This window comes from Gadus morhua, chromosome 12, assembly GCF_902167405.1.
Source record: "Gadus morhua chromosome 12, gadMor3.0, whole genome shotgun sequence".
NCBI classification, from domain to species: Eukaryota; Metazoa; Chordata; class Actinopteri; order Gadiformes; family Gadidae; genus Gadus; species Gadus morhua.
In genome coordinates, this window is record NC_044059.1 from 23,781,808 (window position 1) to 23,808,712 (window position 26,905).

The 26,905-nt window shown below is 44.6% G+C and overlaps 3 protein-coding genes across 5 annotated transcripts; all 3 read right to left on the bottom strand.

Annotated features, from left to right (window-relative positions):
* Window positions 1–646: 646 nt before the first annotated feature.
* Window positions 647–12,371, bottom strand: selp (selectin P). Of its 2 annotated transcripts, XM_030372346.1 has the most exons (18): window positions 12,209–12,370; window positions 12,052–12,121; window positions 11,588–11,971; window positions 11,265–11,372; window positions 10,670–10,855; window positions 9,977–10,165; window positions 9,132–9,317; window positions 8,716–8,901; window positions 7,717–7,902; window positions 6,993–7,178; window positions 5,783–5,968; window positions 5,059–5,244; window positions 3,820–4,005; window positions 3,096–3,281; window positions 2,671–2,859; window positions 2,072–2,269; window positions 1,569–1,691; window positions 647–1,482 (listed from the first exon to the last, which is right to left on the bottom strand). In XM_030372346.1, the coding sequence occupies exons 1-18, from the start codon at window positions 12,209–12,211 to the stop codon at window positions 1,427–1,429; spliced, it is 2,994 nt and encodes a 997-aa protein (XP_030228206.1). In that variant the 5' UTR covers window positions 12,212–12,370; the 3' UTR covers window positions 647–1,426. The 2 variants fall into 2 exon arrangements, with proteins under 2 accessions (XP_030228206.1, XP_030228207.1); XM_030372347.1 differs by lacking the exon at window positions 3,820–4,005 and having other exon boundaries at window positions 1,327–1,482; window positions 12,209–12,371.
* Window positions 12,372–12,682: 311 nt separating this feature from the next.
* Window positions 12,683–17,814, bottom strand: LOC115555477 (P-selectin). The gene is made up of 11 exons (XM_030372348.1): window positions 17,246–17,814; window positions 16,976–17,056; window positions 16,424–16,819; window positions 16,180–16,284; window positions 15,052–15,237; window positions 14,572–14,760; window positions 13,978–14,163; window positions 13,545–13,724; window positions 13,218–13,304; window positions 13,100–13,121; window positions 12,683–12,891 (listed from the first exon to the last, which is right to left on the bottom strand). Exons 2-11 carry the CDS (start codon window positions 17,001–17,003, stop codon window positions 12,846–12,848), a joined length of 1,425 nt encoding a protein of 474 aa, XP_030228208.1. The 5' UTR covers window positions 17,004–17,056; window positions 17,246–17,814; the 3' UTR covers window positions 12,683–12,845.
* A 1,732-nt stretch (window positions 17,815–19,546) lies between these two features.
* Window positions 19,547–23,831, bottom strand: LOC115555478 (P-selectin). Of its 2 annotated transcripts, XM_030372349.1 has the most exons (13): window positions 23,700–23,831; window positions 23,505–23,577; window positions 23,000–23,407; window positions 22,705–22,809; window positions 22,422–22,610; window positions 22,125–22,316; window positions 21,777–21,956; window positions 21,468–21,662; window positions 21,139–21,336; window positions 20,835–21,035; window positions 20,531–20,710; window positions 20,288–20,420; window positions 19,547–20,191 (listed from the first exon to the last, which is right to left on the bottom strand). In XM_030372349.1, exons 1-13 carry the CDS (start codon window positions 23,700–23,702, stop codon window positions 20,131–20,133), a joined length of 2,118 nt encoding a protein of 705 aa, XP_030228209.1. In that variant the 5' UTR covers window positions 23,703–23,831; the 3' UTR covers window positions 19,547–20,130. The 2 variants fall into 2 exon arrangements, with proteins under 2 accessions (XP_030228209.1, XP_030228210.1); XM_030372350.1 differs by lacking the exons at window positions 23,505–23,577; window positions 23,700–23,831 and having other exon boundaries at window positions 23,000–23,417.
* Between the last annotated feature and the right edge of the window lie 3,074 nt (window positions 23,832–26,905).

Here is a 26,905-nt window from a genome sequence, read left to right on the forward strand (position 1 = left end):
TGCCAACCGCGGGCCACAAACCCTCTGTCTTTTAACCACTATAATTGGCTTCATGCTGTTTCGTCAACCGAGGCAGATGCACTCACTTTGCTCAGGTTTCTCCCGCGGCCTATCTGGTACGTGGAGAGAGGTCCGGTGTGGGCCGTATTCTCAGGTGCGCTGCCTGGCACAGACACACGGGGTTACGGATTTATATCTGCGCGTTGATGCAATTAGAAAATAATTTTGATGTCAGACTAACGCAATATGACAAGATGAACCAAGGAAATCCGCCCCATGATGCGGGTCCCTCGTATGTATTTGCCGTTTGAGAGTAATGTATTCCTCCTTCTAGTGCCAGACCAAAGACAAAAGACACAAAATGACACTGAGGTCGTAATAGTTTTTCATCATTTTAACGACAGGGGCACTGGGCCCAGCTAAGATGACACTTTGTGTCGTTTTGGCAGCCAAGTGACCTCACAGTCACGGGGGCTGTTAGGGGGAGAGAAATATGGGACGCTTGGCAGCATGAGGATGACATCATGCCACATCACACCTCACACATGCCAGTGAGAAAGAGCCAGTAATATATGCATTGCTAATGCAGTGTATGATGATGGGACGGAGTGGCTGGAGGTGAAGAACAGCTTCATGACAAAGGGACTGCTGTGTGTGGTAGACACTTTATTTAACGTGTACAATCTAAACAAAGAAAAAGCTCAGCAGAATAGAAAATATAACTAAATGAATGGCACATTGGCCTTTTTTCAAATGTAAGAAACATCGGAGAGACCACACACCTAGACACATTTAACGGTTTAGGTATTTTAGTTTGTGAGAGGAAAAATCGATTTTGCCAACAGAGTACTCCACACTAATTCCATTACTAACAACCAAGTCATTATTCGCGAATCGCAATTGCAATCTCGGTATCATAACAATTCTTAAGCGGAAAAAACATTGGGGATCTCCTTAAAAAACGATGAAAGAGGTCATGGAGTTGGCATGAAAACGGACTGTTTATATAACAGCATGAGTTGGATCCCTCTATTTGGCAAATCCATCACATTCACTTTTTCCTTCAGGGCTTTTGTTTGGTAGAATGGTCGGCCTGCCTATTAATTGGCTATCGTGTTTTCCACATGACCATCCTCATACTGCGACTCGGCTGCCCTTTGACTATTTACTATATTGAATCGTTTAAAAAGTTTAATAGGTTTAGGGAAGTGAAATCCAATTTTAAAAATACCCCACACCACCGGATAATCTGCCAAAAGAAATGCAGAACCGGAAATAATCTGCAAAAATATCAGGCTATCCTGTCGTTTGTATCAAAAAATGGCCACAACACACTATTGAACAAACGAGAACAGTGTTCTTCATAATAACGCCACACATCGACCTGAGTTTTTGTGTCGTTTTCCGAACTGAGGAAGATTCAAGATTAAAATTCCGGATTTTCTCTCTCTTCCCAGAATGAATTGTCTTCATCCATTATACCTGTAGGATGAAACAAACAGCATTGTTACTCTCAAACCCAATTCAAACACACTCGTTATGTGTTCCTTCTCAGACAGGCCTTTCACCTTTCTTCTTGAAGCGCTTGGCGACCAGCAGGCCGGCGCCGACCGCGCAGAGCAGCACCGCGAGGGAGGCGGCCCCCGCTCCAGAGTACATCAGGACGGCCGACCACAGGGGCGTACCCACCTCTGGAACACAGTCCTCAAACCTTCAAGCACCTCAAAACCCCAAAGGGGATGACACGTCGCTATCGTGTGGCCCGAACGCAAACTATATCAGTGAATAGTATGGATAGTGCTGTGGTGTGAAGGTTCCCTGACTCCCAGGAGAAAGGTCCCGAGTTTGGATCCCTAGAGCCCCCGAGCCCTAGAGCTCTGTGCCTTTTGGATGCAAGCCTCTAGCCTCGTGAGACCATCCACATGTTGAAGTTGAAGCGTAATGCCTACTAGAGAGATCAGGATGGCCTCATAAGGCTAGCAAGCGTCAGCTAAATCGCCAAATAGTAACATACGGTACGGCATTAATCAAAAGTTAAGTTTGCTTTTCATATAAAATAGGGGTCTTTTACCAGCACACGTTGGTAAAGCGGCGCTCCAGCGCCCGGAGGAGGAGCAGAGCAGCTCCTCAGTGCCATTCAGGGAGTAGGCCCCCGCACAGGCGAAGCGACAACGGGAGCCGAAACTGAAGTTTCCCCGGGGGTGGGAGCAGTTGAGGGAGAGGGGCGAGGCGGTGAGGCCAGCCAGCCAGCTAGCCTCACACTGGACCACTGGTGTGTGAGAGAGGTACAGGATGTAAACACACACATCAACACTGCATGGTAATACACTTAGATCTTTGCATGATTTAGGATTTCTCGCCAATCTCACTTATTCAATTGGTATTAGCTTAAAAGTGAAACATAAAAACTGCAATATGGTCTGCCCAGTGTTTCATAGCTGTTGGTTGTTGACTCTCTGTGTTGGCTGTTTTTGAGTGATGGTAAACCTCGGCCAACCTTCCATAGTGTTTGTTTTGGCGGTGGGCCAAAAACAAACGCCTTCAGTGGTTTGCACTCTTTGTTTCGTTGTTTGCACATTTTCATGTTTCCCTTTCTAAAGTTCCTGTCAGATTTAATATATGTCCTGTAACGAATGGCCAATAAAGTTGAGTTCCCGCATTAGACCTTACCCTTGCACGTTGGCATCACGCCGCTCCAGTCGCCGGATGTGTTGCAGTTTATACTGGGTGTTCCGCTGAGCCGGAAGCCCTCGCTGCACCCAAGGTCACAGTGGGAGGCGTAGCTGAAGGACGAGTGAGGATGGCTGCAGTTCATCCAGCCGTGGTGCGGTGCGGTCACAAGCAGGGGGCAGGAGCGAGCTGTAAATCACAGTGGAACACTATAATGGTCATCGTTTTGAGAAAAACGAATGCGCGCACACACACACACACACACACACACACACACACACACACACACACACACACACACACACACACACACACACACACACACACACACACACACACACACACACACACACACACACACACAGTAGAAGCCTACAGAGCATTTAGGCCTATATGTGTCGTTTCTAGGGGTCATCATGTCTTACCCAGGCACCGAGGGACCTCCTGGCTCCAGGACCCCAGGGAGGAGCACTCTGTGTGGGCCGTCCCGTTGGGCAGGAAGCCTTCATCACAGGTGAGAGCGCAGCGAGAGGAGAAGCTAAACTCTCCATGGGGGTTGGAGCAGGACAGGGAGCCGTGAGGGGGGGCAGACAAGACTGAGCACTGCACGGCTGGAGACACACAGAGAGGTGGAACACCACTAGGGTTAAGATCTGAACCTGGAGAGGTGTACTTCCTGGTTCCTACGTGGAAGAGCTGATCCTAGAGAATAATACTTCCTGGTTCGATTGCTTTACTTCCTGTTTCTTATGTTTAACATCTGAACCTGGACAAGTATACTTTCTTGTTCCGGTTCATGTATACTTCCTGATGGGAATATGCTTCCTGGTTTATATTTCAGTATACTAGTTCCTATGCAGATATACTTCCTGGTTTGTAGACAAGTAAGCTTCCTAGTTCCAATGTAGATATACTTCCAGGTTCGTAGTCAAGTATATTTTCTGATTGCTAATCATTTCTACTTTCTGGCTACTATTAAAATACTCTTCCTGGTTCCTATGTAATGATATTTTTAGTTGCAATTCAAACATCCTACTAGTTCCTATACTAGTTTCTGGTGTGCGTAGTTCCTATAGTACCTTTACAATCATCCTCCTAGTTGATTGTGTGTTTCTAGGTGTGTAGTTTCTAGGTGTTATCATGTCTTACCCAGGCACAGAGGGACCTCCTGGCTCCAGGACCCCAGGGAGGAGCACTCTGTGTGGGCCGTCCCGTTGGGCTGGAAGCCTTCATCACAGGTGAGAGCGCAGCGAGAGGAGAAGCTAAACTCTCCATGGGGGTTGGAGCAGGACAGGGAGCCGTGAGGGGGGGCAGACAAGACTGAGCACTGCACAGCTGGAGACACACAGAGAGGTGGAACACCACTAGGGTTAAGATCTGAACCTGGAGAGGTGTACTTCCGGGTTCCTACATGGAATAGCTGAACCTAGAGAATAATACATCCTGGTTCCTATGTTGTTATATCTGAACCTGGACAGGTAAACCTCCTGGTTCTATGTTTTAATATATCAACCTGAATTGCTCTTCTTCATGGTTCATATGTTTTAAAGGGGACCTATTATGCTTTTTCGACTTTTATGACCTATAAACGTTGTTATAATGATTGATAGTCAAGTTTAACCATACTAAAGTGTCAAATAATGACGTACATGCATTTCGACGTATTCCCTGCTGACAGTCTGGGGTGGCTGTGCAGAGCGCTCAACACTCGGGACAACGTTTGCGATTCACTTGTTCACATTTCCGGAAAATCATCTACGTAAAGGCACTCCTGCCGCGCCCCCATATGCCTGGTCAAACTGCCCGTGCGCGCGCTTCAAGGAAGGTAACCATTCACAACGGAGTTGGGTTGGCATGAGGGGGGCGAGGGGGCGGAGAAGGACGACACCGAGCGTTGACAGAGAATGCTGAAAGCGCCCAGATGAGAGGAAGAGTTTCCCGAAAATCAACATCGTTTTTTGTGTATGGCTAAACATGACTATCAATCATTATAACAACGTTTATAGGTCATAGAAGTCGAAAAAGCATAATAGGTCCCCTTTAATATCTGAAGCTGGACTTGTACACGTCCTTGTTCCTGCTCAAGTATACTTCCTGATGGGAGTAAGCTTCCTGGTTTATATTCTAGTTTACTTCCTAGTTCCAATGCAGGTATACTTCCTGGTTCGTAGTCAAGCATACTTTCAGATTTCTATAATCAATTACACTTTTTGTTTACTATTGAAGTAGTCTTGGTTCCTATTTTATTATATTTTGAGTTGCAATTCAATCATCCTACTAGTTCCTATAGTTTCTGCTTTCGACACAAGTGTAGTTCCTATGGTACCTTTACAAGCATCCTCCTGGTTCTTAATACATGTGCAGTTTTTAGGTGTTATCATGTCTTACCCAGGCACCGAGGGACCTCCTGGCTCCAGGACCCCAGGGAGGAGCACTCTGTGTGGGCCGTCCCGTTGGGCAGGAAGCCTTCATCACAGGTGAGAGCACAGCGAGAGGAGAAGCTAAACTCTCCATGGGGGTTGGAGCAGGACAGGGAGCCGTGAGGGGGGGCAGACAAGACTGAGCACTGCACGGCTGGAGACACACAGAGAGGTGGAACACCACTAGGGTTAAGATCTGAACCTGGAGAGGTGTACTTCCTGGTTCCTACGTGGAAGAGCTGAACCGAGAGAATAATACTTCCTGGTTCGATTGCTTTACTTCCTGTTTCTTATGTTTAACATCTGAACCTGGACAAGTATACTTTCTTGTTCTGGTTCATGTATACTTCCTGATGGGAATATGCTTCCTGGTTTATATTTCAGTATACTAGTTCCTATGCAGATATACTTCCTGGTTTGTAGTCAAGTAAGCTTCATAGTTCCAATGTAGATATACTTCCAGGTTTGTAGTCAAGTATATTTTCTGATTGCTAATCATTTCTACTTTCTGTCTACTATTAAAGTAATCTTCCTAGTTCTTATGTAATGACATTTTTTGTTGCAATTCAAACATCCTACTAGTTCCTATACTAGTTTCTGGTGTGCGTAGTTCCTATAGTACCTTTACAATCATCCTCCTAGTTGATTGTGTGTTTCTAGGTGTGTAGTTTCTAGGTGTTATCATGTCTTACCCAGGCATAGAAGGACCTCCTGGCTCCAGGACCCCAGGGAGGAGCACTCTGTGTGGGCCGTCCCGTTGGGCAGGAAGCCTTCATCACAGGTGAGAGCGCAGCGAGAGGAGAAGCTAAACTCTCCATGGGGGTTGGAGCAGGACAGGGAGCCGTGAGGGGGGGCAGACAAGACTGAGCACTGCACGGCTGGAGACACACAGAGAGGTGGAACACCACTAGGGTTAAGATCTGAACCTGGAGAGCTGAACCTAGAGAATAATACTTCCTGGTTCCTATGTTGTTATATCTGAACCTGGACAGGTAAACCTCCTGGTTCTATGTTTTAATATATCAACCTGAATTGCTCTTCTTCATGGTTCATATGTTTTAAAGGGGACCTATTATGCTTTTTCGACTTTTATGACCTATAAACGTTGTTATAATGATTGATAGTCAAGTTTAACCATACTAAAGTGTCAAATAATGACGTACATGCATTTCGACGTATTCCCTGCTGACAGTCTGGGGTGGCTGTGCAGAGCGCTCAACACTCGGGACAACGTTTGCGATTCACTTGTTCACATTTCCGGAAAATCATCTACGTAAAGGCACTCCTGCCGCGCCCCCATATGCCTGGTCAAACTGCCCGTGCGCGCGCTTCAAGGAAGGTAACCATTCACAACGGAGTTGGGTTGGCAGGAGGGGGGCGAGGGGGCGGAGAAGGACGACACCGAGCATTGACAGAGAAGGCTGAAAGCGCCCAGATGAGAGGAAGAGTTTCCCGAAAATCAACATCGTTTTTTGTGTATGGCTAAACATGACTATCAATCATTATAACAACGTTTATAGGTCATAGAAGTCGAAAAAGCATAATAGGTCCCCTTTAATATCTGAAGCTGGACTTGTACACGTCCTTGTTCCTGCTCAAGTATACTTCCTGATGGGAGTAAGCTTCCTGGTTTATATTCTAGTATACTTCCTAGTTCCAATGCAGGTATACTTCCTGGTTCGTAGTCAAGCATACTTTCAGATTTATATAATCAATTACACTTTTGGTTTACTATTGAAGTAGTCTTGGTTCCTATTTTATTATATTTTGAGTTGCAATTCAATCATCCGACTAGTTCCTATAGTTTCTGCTTTTGACACAAGTGTAGTTCCTATGGTACCTTTACAAGCATCCTCCTGGTTCTTAATACATGTGCAGTTTTTAGGTGTTATCATGTCTTACCCAGGCACCGAGGGACCTCCTGGCTCCAGGACCCCAGGGAGGAGCACTCTGTGTGGGCCGTCCCGTTGGGCAGGAAGCCTTCATCACATGTGAGAGCACAGCGAGAGGAGAAGCTAAACTCTCCATTGGGGTTGGAGCAGGACAGGGAGCCGTGAGGGGGGGCAGACAAGACTGAGCACTGCACGGCTGGAGACACACAGAGAGGTGGAACACCACTAGGGTTAAGATCTGAACCTGGAGAGGTGTACTTCCTGTTTCCTACGTGGAAGAGCTGATCCTAGAGAATAATACTTCCTGGTTCGATTGCTTTACTTCCTGTTTCTTATGTTTAACATCTGAACCTGGACAAGTATACTTTCTTGTTCCGGTTCATGTATACTTCCTGATGGGAATATGCTTCCTGGTTTATATTTCAGTATACTAGTTCCTATGCAGATATACTTCCTGGTTTGTAGTCAAGTAAGCTTCATAGTTCCAATGTAGATATACTTCCAGGTTTGTAGTCAAGTATATTTTCTGATTGCTAATCATTTCTACTTTCTGTCTACTATTAAAATAATCTTCCTAGTTCCTATGTAATGACATTTTTTGTTGCAATTCAAACATCCTACTAGTTCCTATACTAGTTTCTGGTGTGCGTAGTTCCTATAGTACCTTTACAATCATCCTCCTAGTTGATTGTGTGTTTCTAGGTGTGTAGTTTCTAGGTGTTATCATGTCTTACCCAGGCACTGAGGGACCTCCTGGCTCCAGGACCCCAGGGAGGAGCACTCTGTGTGGGCCGTCCCGTTGGGCTGGAAGCCTTCATCACAGGTGAGAGCGCAGCGAGAGGAGAAGCTAAACTCTCCATGGGGGTTGGAGCAGGACAGGGAGCCGTGAGGGGGGGCAGACAAGACTGAGCACTGCACGGCTGGAGACACACAGAGAGGTGGAACACCACTAGGGTTAAGATCTGAACCTGGAGAGCTGAACCTAGAGAATAATACTTCCTGGTTCCTATGTTGTTATATCTGAACCTGTACAGGTAAACCTCCTGGTTCTATGTTTTAATATATTAACCTGAATTGCTATACTTCATGGTTCATATGTTTTAATATCTGAAGCTGGACTAGTACACGTCCTTGTTCCTGCTGAAGTATACTTCCTGATGGGAGTAAGCTTCCTGGTTTATATTCTAGTATACTTCCTAGTTCCAATGCAGGTATACTCCCTTGTTCGTAGTCAAGCATACTTTCAGATTTATATAATCAATTACACTTTTTTGTTTTGGTTCCTATTTTATTATATTTTGAGTTGCAATTCAGTCATCCTACTAGTTCCTATAGTTTCTGGTTTCAACACAAGCGTAGTTCCTATGGTACCTTTACAAGCATCCTCCTGGTTCTTAATACATGTGTAGTTCCTAGGTGTTATCTAGATTATTTTAACAGAAAATTTGGCCGCAATAAATGCTATTGCGGAATTAACGACAGTGTAGGAAAGAATAGCAAGTTGTTATCTTTTGGAGATTTTCACAGACCCTCAAGTAAATTCCTGGCTCAAATCAAAACTGAGAAGTGTACTTCCTGGTTTTCATGCAATAATAGTTCCTATAGTTTGAGTACAGAGTAGATCCTAGTGTAGTTCCTGGTCAACATGCACCATATTAGAATGACAAGAGTGAGTTAAGCACTAAAGTGTGTTGGAAATGTGTCCAATGAGGGGAAGTCATCTTCCATCATACCCTGACAGACAGGAAGTTGGCCACTCCAGCGGCCTTGTGCCAAACATTGAGTGGTGTTGCTGCCGATCAGATTAAATCCCTCTTCACAGTGCAGTGTGCACGTGGAACCATAGCTGAAGACTCCGATAGGATCCTGGCAGCCCAAGACAGCATGAGGGGGGACTTTCAGACCGATGCACCGCACAGCTGAAGAAGGTCAATAAGATTTAAGGCCCATCATTAAAAAATATTATTGTGAAAAAGGAAATTCAGATCATTTGTTTGGATTCATAGAAATATGCAGCATTATTATTTATTTATTTTACTGTTTTTTTTTTCCCAATACTCTTCCTCAAGCTTTTCCAATATATTTCAATTTTATTCCAGTTTATTTATTTTTTTGCACTGGATTTCCAGACCACAATAACAGATCGTACCTAAACAAGTGGGTCTGGGTTGGCTCCACTGTCCAGAGGCTGAGCAGGCCAGTGTGTGGCTGCCGGCCAGAGTGTAGCCTTCCAAACAGGTGAGGCTACACGAGGAGCCAAAGGAGAACGGAGCCAGGCTGTCAACACAGGTCATGTTGCCCATAGCAGGAGGGGAAATGGGAGCGCACGCAATCACTGTGGAGGATCACATACGTCCGAGGGTCACACACAAATTCCGGTTGGATGCTGGAATGCATTTCGTTATTTTTTGTATTTGTATGTATGATTTTTCAATGGAAGCTGATAAGTAGCACACCGTATCACGGTTTCATATAATCAACAATAATGATGTTGACTTGATTTATAGTCGAGGGAAATGGCAAGGGCTTATTCACATTGAATTGCATTCATCATGCGTTTGTTTGCCAAATATTCAGAACTTGTGGGACTACTGTTGTCAAGGCAGCAGGCTGTGTTTCTATGTTGTAAACCGATGGCCTGAATTAGCGGATGTCGGACCATCATCCTGAATCTTCAAAGGGGTTTGTGTGACTATAAAACGTTTGTTCGCGTGCAGGTCACGTCTGATGTTGTGCACGGGCAACCGTGCATTGAGGGGTCATGTCAGGCAAGTAACTTTGCATGAGAGGTTATGTCTGTCGGAAGAGTTGTGGTATCTGCACTACAGAGATTATAGGTCTAATTGGCATCTTCTGTTAAGATTGGAAGGGCAAAAGACAACAAATACATTTTATCAACCGAGTTACGACTAATCTACAACGTGGAACTATGACGTACGATGATGTCGATTATCACATCTAACAATAAAAATTAACAAAAAAAGGTCCCTTTACCTGAACACGTCGGGACCTCTGCGGTCCATCGACCCGCATGGTCGCATATCGTCACGCTTTGTCCACTGAGCTCGAAACCCTCCTCACAACTGAACGCACAAGTGGAGTTGAAGCTGTCATTGGCAATCGGATGGAGGCAGGTCCTGAGCAGTCTGTCAGACGTCGGCTTCAGAGCCGCGCACTGTTCCACTATCGGTGGGAAGAAAAGCTTAGGTTCAAACTCAACTTTGATTTTTTTTTTTTTTTTTTTATAAAAAAATGTGCAAGACAGAAGATACAACAAAAAACGGTGCACACACGTAGACCTCTGCTATAATATCTTCAATATTGAGATTCCTCAATTCTATAGATTACAAAACAATGGCATCGCATAAATGCAACTCTTTCTTTGTTTCTTCCCCAATTGTTCTCTTGCAGTTAGTTCCACTTTGAAAATGTTATGGTTGAGTGGACGCCGTCTCCTGACCGGCAGAGGCGCCGCATCCCATTAGGCATACCAGGCAACTGCCTGGGGCCCCGCAATTGTTTGGGGGCCCCGGGCCACGGGGGGGCCCCCTAGAGCCAAAAAAAAAAAAAAAAAAAATCGCTCCACACTCCCCCCACCCCCCCCCCCCCCCCCCCCCCCGTCAACAATCCTCTGCCTAGGGCCCCCACACTACCTAGAATCGCCCCTGCTGACCGGTAACCCCTTACCTTGGCACCGGGGGGCGGGGTGGTCCCAGCGTCCGGACGCCTGACACTGCAGCCATTCCGGGCCCTCCACGCTGTACCCGAGGTCACAGTGGAACCGGCAGGACGAATTGAAGCGTGAAGGTCCGTAGGATCCGTGACACTGGAGACGGCCGTGCTGAGGAACCGAGAGGGCGTCGCACGTGACCGCTGGGCGGGTGGAGGGACGGAAAGAAGCACGGAAAGGGCATGAAATGTAGGCCTATATTATCAGCTGAGGATTCATCAGTGGAGATGATACGTATTGAACCGTGGGTCGGAGAACAAAGCTATTTGTGTGTTTGTGTGGCACATATTTTGGAATTTACATAAAGCTGACTTTGACTTTAACTTTAACTTTAATATTGAACTTTAATATTTCAAATATGATTCAGACTGTAAGAAATTGGGACTGAAGGGGTAGGAGGGTCTAATGGTGAGGGGGTTCAGCTTCCAAACCAAACCCTGGTGTCCACAGTTTTCCTTTAGGCACCCCTCTTGAGCGAGAGGCTCGACCGGCGCCTTAATGACATAAATAAGTACGTGCTCATTTCAGGATCACAACTGTGCATCTACTCACCCTCTTCACAGCGAGGGCTTAGGAAGCCGGGGTGACATTGGCAGGTAAAGTTTCCTATGGTCTCTACACAGTCGGCATGGTTACCACAGGATCCCTCTGAACACGAGGCTGTAATCATCGAGAGTTAGAACTCAAACTGCGCAGACAGTCCAGTACATGTGTAGGCCTACTCTATGAAGAGATACATCGCAGAATATCATGGAATGTGAGCTAATGACGGACATCACAACCTACTTTACACTTTCTCAGTATTTTATGTTTAATTTAACTGCTTTTGAAGGACAGATATTTGAAAGTATAATATATACATGAGAACAATCTACCTGTATAGCAGACGGTTCCTTTCTTCTTATTGCACCGCTCGTCGTTCCACTTTGCCGTGTCCTTTTCCCTCTTGACGTACATCTCAACACAGTCCTCCAACGGGTGGTTCGGCTCCCCAACCGCCCAGTTCTGAGCCTCTGGTGTCAGGCTCCTATTGGTGCCCACCCAGGTCCAGACCCCCGCCACCTTGCGGATGCCGATCCAGTAGTAGCTGGGGTTGCTGGGCAGCATCTGGTTGAGGTAGGCGATCTCCCCCTGGTTCTGGATGGCCACCATGTCCGTGTATCGCTGCTGGCACCAGGTTCGGGCCGAACTCCAGGTACGAGGCGGGTCGATGCTGTGGTGGTACATCCACGCGTTGACCCCTCCTGCTGTGCTCAGATCTGGGGTCATATATATGGAAAGGCATGTGAACACGAGCAAGACTGTGTTTGGTGGTAGTGTGATAGTCGCGCAAACTTACCCTGAATGAGTACAGTCATTGTGGCTACTATCAGCAGCGGGTAGGGACCTGGGTTCAGACGCGTTGGCTCCTGAAACATTCGGTCACAAGAAAAGACAATGCATGCAGCCCTGCAGGTAATGTAGTTTGCGTTTTACATTGAAATGTGGTTACTTACCATTGTTTTAACAGGCGAGAGTACCAGTGTTTGATAGACAGTTTGTTGGGCTACCAATGAGTCAACACTGTTTTGTAATATCTTTCGGACCAGGACTTCCTTTGAGGTTATCACTCTTACACCCAAGGCCTACCAACGACCCCCCACGATGTGCACATATGCAGACAAAAACACACACACACACACACACACACACATAAAAACAAGCATACACACATATACACACACGAATGCACACACACACACACACACATGCACGTGTCCAACCATACACACACACACGCACAAACATTTCCACATCCAAACACACACACACACACACACACGCACCGCACGCACGCACATACACACACACACACACACACACACACACACACACACACACACACACACACACACACACACACACACACACACACACACACACACACACCACATTGCTCACACACTTAGACACACATATTTTGCAATGAATCATCTGAAAATTTCTGCATTTATTTAATGAAATACATCTCCAGAAAAGTCATTCAGATTTACATAGTTTTATATCTCATTTTCCTAAACAATATGAGTGAAGGATAAACACAGCGATACAAGCTGCCCCAGGCTATGTTTGAAGAATAATATTCTTCCTCCTTCAGCTTTGAGGCTCATTGCCTGAACCCATGTCTTCTTCATATTCCCTGTGAAGAAGACACATACAGGTACATGTTACGGCGGCAGTGAAGAACTACAAACGTTCTATTCATTGTTATCCTATTGCTAAATTAATACAACGGTAATGAACTGTAAAGAAATCTTTCCCAGAGGGATGGCAACATATCAAGCAATGTTCAGGGTGGTGAAAGGGTATAAGGGTGGGGCCGCACAACTTGACATTTCAACACTGACCTTTGCTGGGAAAGTTTCTTATCTGGTGAAAAGAAGAACAACACTTGACTTAATATTTGTTGCGAAAACATTGCATGGAATTTGGAGTTTGGAAATACTGAAGCCCAATGATACCTACTTTTTCTGCGCTTCATAATCAAAAAAAAGATGCAACTCATCATGAAGGCCCCGCAACCAGCCAGAGCCATTAAACCATGTTTATAGTCTGCAAAACAGAATACATTTCTATTGAGAATCAGAACCACCTCTTTATTAAATGTATTTCAGAAACTTACCTAGTTGGGTAGCTAAATCATAGCTTAAAGTCAAAACACTCACAGAATGTAGATTAAAATGCAACATCCCAATCAATTACAAACTCACAACACAACAAATTACAATTATGGTTATGCTGTCACCTATTCGGCGTTAATGACGACATAAATGCTAATAGAACATCATTTACTTATACAAATGGGGGTCGGCCCACGCCAAGTCCCGTCACTGCTACAGGTGAGCTGGCCTGACCTCAGCTTGAAGGATCCAAAGGGGCAGCCTACAGGGCAGGTAGAGTCGAAGGCGTGGATCTGGTCAGAGCAGTCCGGACCCCCATACAGGGATTGGGAGAGAGGGGGGCAGCCAAACACTGGAGGAGGCACAAACAGACACATTCAAGTCTAATCTGGTCAGGTTCAGTTAGATAGCAAACAAAGCTACCAACCAAAGAATTCAACAAACAATACAATCGAAGTGCACAATAAATAAGAGCACAATATAAACTAAGGTAAACAACAAAATGGATGAAATATTCCAGTCTTGCAGCTGTTATAAGAAGCCATATATATAATATAAAGAGTTATGGTTGAGTGGACGCCGTCTCCTGACCGGTAACCCCTTACCTTGGCACCGGGGGGCCGGTTGGTCCCAGCGTCCGGACGCCTGACACTGCAGCCATTCCGGGCCCTCCACGCGGTACCCGAGGTCACAGTGGAACCGGCAGGACGAATTGAAGCGTGAAGGTCCGTAGGATCCGTGACACTGGAGACGGCCGTGCTGGGGAACCGAGAGGGCGTCGCACGTGACCGCTGGGCGGGTGGAGGGACGGAAAGAAGCACGGAAAGGGCATGAAATGTAAATGATCAGCTGAGGATTCATCAGAGGAGAGGATACTTATTGAACCGTGGGTCGGAGAACAAAGCTATTTGTTCGCGTGCAGGTCATGTCTGATGTTGTGCACGGGCAATCGCGCATTGAGGGGTCATGTCAGGCAAGTAACTCTGCATGAGAGGTTATGTCTGTCGGAAGAGTTGTGGTATCTGCACTACAGAGATTATAGGTCTAATTGCCATCTTCTTTTAATATTGGAAAAGCAAAAGACAACAGATACATTTTTTTCAACCGAGTTACAACTAATCTACAACGTGGAACTATGACGTACGATGATGTCGATTATCACATCTAACAATAAAAATGAACAAAAAAGGTCCCTTTACCTGAACACGTTGGGACCTCGGCGGTCCATCGACCCGCATGGTCGCATATCGTCACGCTCTGTCCACTGAGCTCGAAACCCTCCTCACAACTGAACGCACAAGTGGAGTTGAAGCTGTCATTGGCAATCGGATGGAGGCAGGTCCTGAGCAGTCTGTCAGACGTCCATTTCAGAGCCGCGCACTGTTCCACTATCGGTGGGAAGAAAAGCTTAGGTTCAAACTCAACTTTCATTTTTTCTTTTTCATCTTTATAAAAAAATGTACAAGACAGAAGATGCAACAAAAAACGGTGCACACCCGTAGACCTGTGCTATAATATCTTCAATATTGAGATCCCTCAATTCTATAAATTACAAAACAATGACATCTCATACATGCAACTCTTCATTTGTTTCTACCCCAATTGTTCTCTTGCAGTTAGTTCCACTTTGAAAATGTTATGGTTGAGTGGACGCCGTCTCCTGACCGGTAACCCCTTACCTTGGCACCGGGGGGCGGGGTGGTCCCAGCGTCCGGACGCCTGACACTGCAGCCATTCCGGGCCCTCCACGCGGTACCCGAGGTCACAGTGGAACCGGCAGGACGAATTGAAGCGTGAAGGTCCGTAGGATCCGTGACACTGGAGACGGCCGTGCTGGGGAACCGAGAGGGCGTCGCACGTGACCGCTGGGCGGGTGGAGGGACGGAAAGAAGCACGGAAAGGGCATGAAATGTAGGCCTATATTATCAGCTGAGGATTCATCAGTGGAGATGATACTTATTGAACCGTGGGTCGGAGAACAAAGCTATTTGTGTGTGCCAGTTTGTCTGGCACATATTTTGGAATTTACATAAAGCTGACTTTGACTTTAACTTTAACTTTGATATTTCAAATATGATTCAGACTGTAAGAAATTGGGACTGAAGGGGTAGGAGGGTCTAATGGTGAGGGGGTTCAGCTTCCAAAAAATGTTGGTGTGATAAAAAGGTATAAACTCAGAGTTGGCCTTTGTGAGGATCAGGGGATTCAAGTTTAAGAGATCAAGGGTTTCCCGTGGTTGCATGACCGGTTAATCGCGTGAAAGCACTATCTCCCTAACCCGCTGTTGATGTTGATGTTCGAGAGAGATTGGAAGGTTGGCATCAGTCTGACCCCAGGAAATCCAGGAAGCAGATGGGTTGGCGCCCAAGGTCAGCATGAGGACAATTGAAATGCATTGAAAGCATGCTAACACATGCACTCGTCAAAAGTCAAACGCCATGGAGTGATTTATCTAGATCTTTGCCATCGCACGACCATAAAGACTCACACCTGACCCTAAATGTTTCCTATCAGTTTACATCTGCCAGGAAATACAGGCAGGATAGAATGTATTGCGAGACAATCACTTCTGTGACAATACCTTACCATGTGACTAGGGTGTTTTGATGTGTAAGTACAACTGTGTGTTTTTGTAAGTGATTTTCTTTTCCTGATCATTACGTTTTCATGCCCCATTTCCTAATTTCCATGCCGCATCGATCAAATCCTTGTCACCGGCATGTCATGAGAAGCAGCCATCAAAATACAAGAGATGCTAACAAAGTCATAAATTATTAAACTACTATTATTATTAGCTCTATGATTACCTGTCTGGCACCTGTCCCCTCCGAAGCCTGGCTCACAAAGGCAGATGGTGTTATCGATGGTTTCACGACATCTCCCTCTGTCGCAGGATGTCAGATTGCACTGGGCTGCACAGGAATGGGCGGGATAGAAGATGAACTCATACTAAATGGAAGGTTTCCTCTGAATTCATTCAACGGCAAACTTTTTCTCATTTAACACTGACGAAACCGGTTGGTTCATCATGTGAAGATGCACACATCTCACCTTGGTAACAAACGGGGTACTTTTTTTCACTGCACTTCTCGTCGTTCCACTTTCCTCTGTTGGCCTTGTTGTTGTTAACGTATATCTCCACACAGAACTCAGTGACGTGGTTGTTGTTGGGCTCGTCTGTGGCCCAGGACTGATTACCGACCCAGGTGCTGTTGTTCCCTACCCAGGTCCACGGGTCGCTCTTCTCGCTCTTTGTGATTCCTATCCAGTAATACGGACTCCCCGTTCGGGTGGGCAGCAGAGAGACCAGATGGTCGTTCTCCTCCTGGCTTTGGATGGCCACCATGTCAGTGTATTCTTCCCGACACCACTCCCTGGCTTGGGTCCAGTTTTTGAGCGCTGTGGAGTGGTAATACCGCCAGCCATGGGCCCGGCCAGTCAGGTAGCCTGTTGATTGCATGGAAAGGCATTACAGGAAAATCCAACATTTACTGTAATGCATCATTTAAAAAAGAAGATATTTTTATTTTTATTATTCTTTAGATGTTTGGAAAATGTTCTAAATTGATTCATAAGCTGTACTTGTAAAGGGTTTGTACTGACACATGAAGAGGATCAATGTGCACTTCATAGTGCTTCACAACCGCAAGGATCTTCCAACTGGTGCAGATGGAACTCTGCTCTCTGTGCAACAAGTCATAAGCCGAAAAAATTGTGGAGAATTAACATTGAAATTCTTAGAGCTTGGTTAGAAACCGATATAAGGGATCATATACATGTGCAATAAAAAAGGATAAACCAACATACACATACTTCCTTTTTAAATCTTAAAACTTAAATATTTATAAAAAAAGATGTTGAATTATATCTTACCTTATTCTGAATGCTTGTATGTAGCACTGCACTTCCAGATGTGGTGTATGGGGGTCAGGCATTTTTATTTATACGAATCCCCGGAAACATTCAGAACAACATTGCCGAAGAATAGCTGGATGTGTGACATGTTTCTCTAAAAACGATTGAAAGGGCTTGCTGAGTGACCCTGCTGAGCGGTCAACTACATCACTCATTGACTTGGTATAAATAGAGAAAATTCCAGAAAACGGACCCATAATATTTCAGGTATATCTGATTTTGCAAGATGATAATAAGCATTCAAAGTCTGTATTTATATATACACGTAATCAGGGCCGGAGTGGGACTCATTTTCAGCCCTGGAGTTTCACGCCTCAGACCGGCCCCCTTTAGATCACAACCTATCATAATAAAATAATGTAATTATAACTTTAGGGTTAGGGTTATGGTTAGCATGTCCTTTTCTGCAATTTGATATTGCAGAAAAGGACATGAATAGAATAGAATAGAATATAAATAGAATAGAATAGAAAGCCTTTTATTGTCATTGCACGAGTCAAGTACAACGACATTTTTAGTAAGCTTTCCCGTTTGGTGCATTCGAGAAAATAAATAAATATATAAATAGAACAAGAACAACAGTATACCAAATAGAAATGTAAATAATGTAAAATAAATAATAAAGTAAAATAAAGTAAAGTACAATACAGCAGTGGGAGGTCAGTCAGTCGGGGGTCAGTGCATGTGTGTGTTCAGGGTGGATACAGCTTTTGGGAAGAAGCTGTCTCTGAACCGTGAAGACCTGGTTCTGATGGACCTATACCGCCTGCCAGAGGGCATCAGGTCGAACAGGTGAAAGCCAGGGTGTGAGCTGATGCTGTATTTGTGAAATCTAAGTTCTGATTATGTTATTACAGAGTGCAACCCTTATTATTTTTTCAAATTTAATATGTAATATTTTATTTATTCTTTTTATAATTTGTTGAAAAGGATGTTGTGTTGCAAAGAATAATGGTGGAGATGTAAACTCATGTTGAAATAAAGCCCCATTGTGAAGCAACCATTACTTCCAATGAATTGGAATTATTTTAGAAAAAATACACGGAATTACAAGGCTTTAGAGAACAGAGGACAGAAATTGCATGCTTAACATGTAAAGTTATAATTACATTATTTTAATATGATAGGTTGTGATCTAAAGGGGGCCGGTCTGAGGCATGAAACTCCAGGGCTGAAAATGAGTCTGACTCCGGCCCTGATGCCATGTATCTGTGTAATGGCATGATAGTGGACTTCAACCCATTTTTCAATGTAGTTATTTAGACTTTACATATCACCCAATCCAACTTGAAAATGAAAGCTTTATTGATTCCTTAATTGGCAGAGGTATCGATTACATTAACAAATTATTTACTGTAGAGTGTATCGGCTGGTATGTCCAAATAACTAATGACCCAAAGGTCCCTTGTGCATGGGAGAAAAACTGAAGACACCAGCGTTATTCTTAACTGCGGTTCAGCGATAAGAGACTGGTGATACAAACAATGGCAATGTAAAAAAAATGTAATATGGTGTAATATTCACTACTGCTGATGCTGCAGTTTTTAGATGCTATGTAACAACACTCAATGTGCCTAGACCTCTGGAAACAGGGTGACAGATTTACAAAGGGCATGGATCAGTAAATAATCTCAGACCCGGCAGTCTTACGGTGTTACAGCAGAACCTATGGGTGGAGACCGCACAGAGCCAAAACCTGCCTGCTACTTTATAGAGATAATATACCAAAGAAAACTAATTTGCCCGAGTGGATGAAGCCTCAATACCTGTATTTCTACAGTGGCCAAATAAAAAGGCTGCTGTAAGATTTTACAGACTATTATTCACAGTTTCTTACTAGTGTTCGCTGTTTATGGTCAATACACGCTTCCCTGCCTCAAGTTATATGATTGGTCGAAACAAAATATGAAGCGAGAAAAAGTGAAGGGCAACGTTCCACTAGATGTGAGCTAGTTTGCCATCGGACTGTTGATATTATTCTAAAGTCTGATTGGTGAGACTAGGATGAAAATAACCCTGAATTTACGCATTTCCTACAGAAAAGTTGACTCATCAACCCATATCTATGTCCTGCCAGGCCCATAGAAATGTTGTTGTTGGCTGAATGGACCAGCCACTCTAGATGTGGGTCTGGTGCTACTGTGTGTGAGGTCATTTTTAGTACATTAAAAAAAGAAAGCAGCGTTTGTTTTACCATTCATGATTTCACAAATTCAAATTATGAGAAATGAACGGGTATTCAGAAGAAAATAGATTGCAGATTATTTAAAATAGTTTATTTGATTTTGTAGTTTCACTTAATTTGACCACAACAAAATACAATAGAAAAGTTTTTAGACAAACTGATAATTATTATTATTAGAAAAGCAATAGTCAGCTATACAAAAGTTTTAAATATACAGAACATACTTTAAATTATTGTCACAGTCAGACATGGAAATAAAGAAAATATCTCATCTCATGGTAGAATACACAAAAACTATACATAATGTCAGGCCATGCTGGACAATTGCAGAACAATATGTTCAAAATACATCTCCCTTTGGGAGAAAGATATGCGTGGATAACACTGCAGAAAACATGTCTCATCAAACACAACAACCGCACATACCGACACTGACACCCCGGTTTTTCAGCGTCAAAATGACGCTGAAAAACCATTCATTCATGCTTAACACAAAATAGGAATTATCAATAGGTTAACCAAATGTAAATAAATATTGAATAAGCTTGATGAAGAAAAGGGAGTCTTTGGGGATGAACAGTCTGTCTCCGTTGCGGACTGATAAGCCATTTTCTATTGGCTGTTGATGTCTCCATAGGACTCCATGGACCACCGAAGTCTAGATGAGGCTCTCAATGCTGTTTTTGTAATGCTGAGGGGGGTCTTCTACATCTGAATTGCTGCGAGGAAAAAGTACAAAGTTGAAAAAATCAATCCAATAAAATAACCTTTTGTTTATCTAATTTCAACGTACCGCCGTTGTTAAAGTGAACTACCTGGCCAGAGAGAACTTCCTGCCCTTCAGTTTCCTGAGTCGTTTCAGTAGGGTGACCGCCAGAGAGAGACCGACCACCGACGCGCCGCCCCCCGCGGCTAACCCCATCGCAGTAGGACTCAGCAGGGGCTCAGCTGTTGAGAAGACGATTGTACTTTATTGACTTTTACCCAAATTCCCCTTTTAACCTTTTTCCACCAATCCCCAAAAATGACAGGGTATTTTTTTCGTCAATGCCCCATACCTTGGCAGACGGGTGTCTCCGCAGTCCAGTTGCCATGGAGACCACAGGTGACGAACTGGTGTCCGTGTAAGGTGTAGCCCTGGTTACAGGCGAAGGAACACTCAGAGGCGTGTGTCCAGTCCGGGTGTGTGCAGTTCAGAGTGCCGTGGACTGGAGCCTCTAGCACGGGGCATGTGATCACTGTAGCGTGAGACAGAAAGAGTTTTTTTTAATTTGTGAGAACAAAAGCTTGTTTTGAAGTTTTTTCAAATAAATCGGACCAAAACAATAAAAAAAATCTATGTCCATTCATCGACATCAGTACCTGTGCAGGTAGGCGGTGGGGAGCTCCACTGGCCTGACTGTGTGCACTTGGTGGTGAGCGCCCCCTCTTGGACATAGCCGGCATTACAAGTGAAGCTGCAGACGGCGCCTTGCGGGTAGGAGGAGGGCAGGGCAGAAGAGAGGGACCGCTGACAGTTGACCTGACCCCACTCTGGAGCCACGGGTGGAGAGCATTGCAGTGCTGAAAGTAGCAACGACGGCAGAATGTCATTATAAAGCCCTTCCACATCTTCCTATAAAAATATTTTTTGCATAGTTTGTCTCTACAGTTCCACCTCACTTACGTTCACAGAGAGGAGGTGGTTGTGACCAGGTCCCTTGGTTTGTGCATTCCATGGTGTTCTGGGATAGGTCGCTAAGCCGGAATCCTTCTTCACACGAGAACTCGCACGTTGTGCCGTACGGGAAACTGCCATGCGAGGAGCACCGGGCGATGTAGTGCTGTCCAGCAGTGTGTACCTCGACCGGATCACAGGTAACCACTAAAAAACCAAGAAACAAACAAGGAGTTCACAAGGGATAATTAAGATCCGGCTGCTCTGTGCACAGTTAAAGTGGTTAAAAAAATAATATATGATAGATATGCATGCACTTTTCCGTTTGTTTTATTCACCTTTGCAGGTGGGTGCGCTTGCGTTCCACACCCCATCCTCAGTGCACTTAATCACAGGCTGGAGATCTAGCTGGAGCTCAGAGCCTACGTCACAGCTGAAGCTGCAGGTGGAGCCCGGCAGCAGTTGGTTCGGTGGGTCGCTGCACTGGGTGAGCGTGTGCTGCGAATCAGCTTCTGGTACCGCACAGATGATGCCTGTTGCAACGCAAAAAACGGGAAGGTTACATCAAAGATACGCACCGTTTCTAAATGAATACAGTCAAACTGCACGATGGTTGATAAGATAACGCCTGATAGGTATGTGCTCACGTTCACAACTGGGCACCGCTTCGCTCCACGCCGCCGCCGCCGTGCACCTGGTGGTGTGCGCGCCCCGCATGCGGTAGCCCCGTGTGCACGTGAAGCTGCAGCTGCTGCCATAGCTGAACCCGTCCCCTTCACACAGGACGGCCATGTTGTCCGTCCCCGAGAGAGCAGGGCACTGGACAGCTGCGGATCATGAAAGGGTGATCATATCAGTATGCTTCCTCCGAATCTGGCCTTTCTAATGCCACTGTATTCCCATTCCAGTGAACAGACAGTAACAAACAATATTGTAAAGCTGTTTACAATACAAACAGTATTGTTAACAGAAGTGAAAAGGAAATGGGTCCGTACCTGCACACACTGGCACCGAGTCATTCCAACGACCCGTGGCTCCGCAGAGCAGGCTGTCGGACTGGGAAGGAAGCATGGTGTAACCCTCCTCACAGGAAAACACACAGGAAGACCGGTAAGAGGAATTTCCGAGTGGGTTTTCACATTCCACGGCGCCGTGTGTCGGTTGGGACAACTCTTCACACCGAACCACTGTGAGACAACACACAAGGGCGTTAACAACCAACGATTTGATGGGAAAATGTACGTTGTTTTTCGCGATGAGGGTGGAATTCCCTGTATTCCCGCCCGACTCACGTTCACATGTGGGGGATTCCGACCAGGAGCCGGCTGCGGTGCATCTCATCGGATCAGGATGGCTGAGCTCGTATCCTTCCTGGCAGGAGTAGGTGGCCAGGGAGCCGTATGCATGGCTGCCGTGCGCGTGAGACCAGCTGACCGTTGCTTTGGCTGGGGCCACCACCTTCTCCGGATCGCACCGCACGACTAAAATAAAACCAGACATGATTAGACGTTCTCTGAGTGTGAGCCTGAGTGGACGGTGGTTAAAAAATGCCCGCCGACAGTGTCGTCGTCTTACCTTGCTCACACGTGTCTCCGTAGAAGCCCTCGAAGCACTGGCACGTGTGGTTGTTGACGGTCTCCACACACTCCCCGTGGAGGCAGGAGTCATTCTTACAGGCAGCTGGTGGTGGAGGAGCAAGGGGCAACATGTTCAAACGTTGAACGGGCACGGAATCTTCCAGCAAACTTTGATCAACAGCACAAAAGAGTGAATGGATGAATTTAACAAAGCCAACGCCGCCATTGCAAATAAGGTCTCCTCCTTTGAAACAAACTAAAGGTCATACATTGGTTGAACGAGCGTGGCTCACCTGCGTAGCACAGGGCCGTCTTCGACTTGTCACACTGCTCGTCGTTCCACATTCCCGCCTCTACATGCCGCTTGATGTACATCTCCACACAGTCCTCGCTCGTGGCCCCCGACTTGCTGTCCTTGGCGTTGTTGGGTTCCCCCTTCGCCCAGTTGGTGGCTTCGTCTGTGAGGCTCTTGTTGGTGCCGACCCAGGTCCACACGTTGTCCACCTTGCGGATCCCTATCCAGTAGTACCCTGGTATCTTGGGCAGCATGCTGTTGAGGTGTGCAATCTCCCCCTGGTTCTGGATGGCCACCATGTCCGTGTAGTGCTCCCGGCACCAGTCTCTGGCCGATTCCCAGTCCATGGTGGTGTTGGAGTGGAAGTAGGACCAGCCGGACACCCCCCCCATCGACATGCACAACACTGGGAGGAAGACAGAGGAAAGGTCCTGGTTAGATTCATGACAATAAACACATCATACAGTAAAGTATCGGCATGCTCCAGGCAATATTCTGCTTACTTAGATGAAGATAGATGCTCCATGAGGTTATGAGTTTAGATCCACCAGCTTGGTTTGAGGCAAAGGAAGACTTCTGCAAATAAAATAGAAATGTGGTCACGTTACAAGTACAAAGAAAGGAGAATATCGATAAACAACAACATCCCCCATAACCATTTGTTTTGTTAGGAAAAGTTTCACCAGTTTCGCACTCACCATTTTCTATTTGTGAAAGATAACTTGCTGTTGGCTTGTATGAATTAAATATAACAACCTTGTTTAACGCCTTAGACTCTCAGAGAAGATGATTGTGCCTGCTCAACTCTTGTGACTCTTTATATACACCGATCCCGGTCAGCTGTTCTGGGAATCTACCAGGATGCTTGACCTTACTTCACTGGAAATTCCCCTTCCCTAACTTTCTTTTTCAGCCCCCCCCCCCCCCCCCCACCCCCCTTCTTCTCATAAGGCTTAAAGTACAGACTGTAAATATATCATTAGGAATATGATAACTATTATTGTTTATTATTACCAGCATTAATACTACAAGACTACTCCAATCAGTACTACTACTTAATGATAACTATAATAGTAATTATAAAATAGATAATACACAAGTATGTTTCACTGGCAGCAGACATGTTTGAAGAGATACTTTAGAGCAGTGTATTGCAAAGGATCCGAGAATGTTTGATACAGGTAAGAGATTATGATACACTGCACAGCTCAGACCTTAAGATACATAGAATTAAGCCTCTGTGTTTCTCTGGGATGTTGATCATAACCGTCCCCGTGTATTCAGCTCTCTTCCCAAAACAAACGGACACATTAGATGGTCCCTGACATGTTGTGTCTGTGGCAAACTTTCAACTACTTCCATTGGCTCAAAAAAGCAAAAGAGAAAGTGAGATGATGTTTTAAATATAGCAGCAGTCTGAGGCATAACGTTTCATTCTATATAGACATACAAGGATTACATCACTTTCAGTAGCTACACAATCACATCTTTTATTAATCTCTTGAAAGTATTGTTCGGTCACCCGTTTTTATTCGATTGAGGGATAACGTTGGAAACAGGTGAAAAACCCTGTGTTTCTGTTGTGATCAGGGTCAAGATCAATTTCAACAGTGATAGGAATTATTATGTAGTTAAATTGTGCTTGCTTATAACCAGATGACAAGGCAATGAAAATAGAATGTAAACAAGAAAGTTAACTAAAGATAAAGGGAGAATTAATAAGTCCTGTTTATGTCTCCAGTTTGTTCTTCAACTTGGGAAAATAAGGTCATAAATGTTGTGTCAGTTTAGCCTCTCTAATAAATAACACGTGTCAATTTAGTGCAGACATTTGGAGAAATATAGGCTATGGACCTCTTGCATTCTACAAACAAGGAAAACTAAAATTATATCTGCTGGTGTTCTGCATGTTCTCAGTACAATAATAAATACATGTTGGTATTTGCTTAGTCCTACAATAGCATCAAACAAAGTCCGGCATTTTATTAGGAGTTCAGGGAAGCGGGGAAAGTGTGACCGGTAAAGTGATAGTGAAAAAGTCAAGAGACAGATATTGAGGCGCCTGCCCTTGTCTCCCTCATATCCTTCCTGTCTGACTTGGACAAACCCGGTGACTGAACCTTTCTAAATGATGGGTGAATTATGCCTATAATATTGCCAAGCGAGTGTGCAATGATAAACGAACAATATCCAAACCTAAAGTAACGCTAAATTGGCAATCAACTATATTAGAAACTTTATACCAAAAGGCTGAGCAGACCCTTTTCCGGGCAAAGTCCCCATTTCTGATAATGTCCCTGTGTTTTAAGAATGAGTAAAAGTACATATGAATAAATTAAAAAATAAAAGTTTTTAAATGGCGGTTCTACTTTGCTCATGAATGATTATTTTTGAGACAGCTGCCTAATTAGTCTCAAGAGTCTCAAGATTATAAACAATAGACTATCAATACAAGCATATCGTTCATTTCCCCATTGGAAACCGATGGCACTTGTCCACTTTCTGTCTCTTTAAGAAGCCCCGCAGGTCCATTTACGGTGGCCCTCATCGGCATCCGTCGAGTCAGAGGAGCCGCACTTGCCAATCGCAGCAGAAAGCAGTCGCACTGGCAATGGCTGAAGCTTTGGCAAAAATACCCAATGTAGAGATAGATCCAGAAGGAACTTTTAAATATATATTAGTAAGAGTAAATGTAAAAGATGGAGACGTAAATAAAAATATAATTAGAGGCACAAAAAGTGCTGAATATCACAGTAAGTTGAAGTTCACTATTGCAGGCATGCTACGTTGCTCGCAGAAACTCGGCCAAACGACAGATTTATGCTCACTGAACGTCTTAACTTTTACCACATTTTATGTCTAAACTGGATAGACAATGTAGGCACTTCGATTTTGTACACGCCAGTGTCTTGTTGGCCTGTGTATACCTTTCTAACGTTACCTCGGTGTTGATTTCAGATCACATATTTGAGAAGGTCAGTCCAGCGATGGAGTCCTTGGGATTGATGTGTCAATGTCTCGGTGGAGGGAAGATAGAGCACAACAGCACAGACAGAAAACTCAGAGTGTTTGGAGAATCAACTGTAAGTCATGGCTGGAGTAAGAGGGAAACAAAACCGATTCAATGATTAAATAATTGCGTGTGTGTACACAGGCTCACAGTTAAAGTGGGCGTGGTTTCAGTTCATAATTGCAATCTTTTTATTTATTTTTACCCCTCTTTAGGCTTTTGGAAAAGCCGATCATTCTGTGTCCGTAGAGATGCTGAAGAGTGTCTACAGTGACTATGAGATTTCCTGGTCTGATGACAAGAAATAGACGGACAAATAAATCGTGTGATATTCTTCTTGGTATAGCCTACTTGATCACAGATGTTCAGAAATGTTAGTATCCGCTATTGCCCCTTTCTGGCCTTTGGTCTACACTGTAAATTGATCAAATAAAACTCTTGGCCTTTTGTTGTATGAATTTCCTTTACATGACATATGGTTCATCTACATAAGTAATTTCTCAGGAAAGATATAGACTGATCTCATTCCATTGTGTTACGTTTAGGCAACTTGCCCACAACTGTCAAATAATCAGGCTATAAGCCAAGCAGAAAATCCACACAGGAAGGATTGAGTGAGATAGTATAAAAAAAACATTTCCTGTTACTTTGAGGGAAAGTTACCATTTGATTAAAAAAAAGACCATTCATAAAGTAAATGACGAAGTTCTCTGAAATGCTCTTACTGATTTGATTTGAGACTGAATGTTTCAAAAGATGGGATCAGTTCAATTGAAAACCATACTATACTGCAATATTCAAAGCAATTTGAAAGCTTGACTTTCGACTACCTTTCATAAATATTGTGTGGAATCCCTGAATTGAAACGGATTAGGTTTAATCAGATGTGCTGCC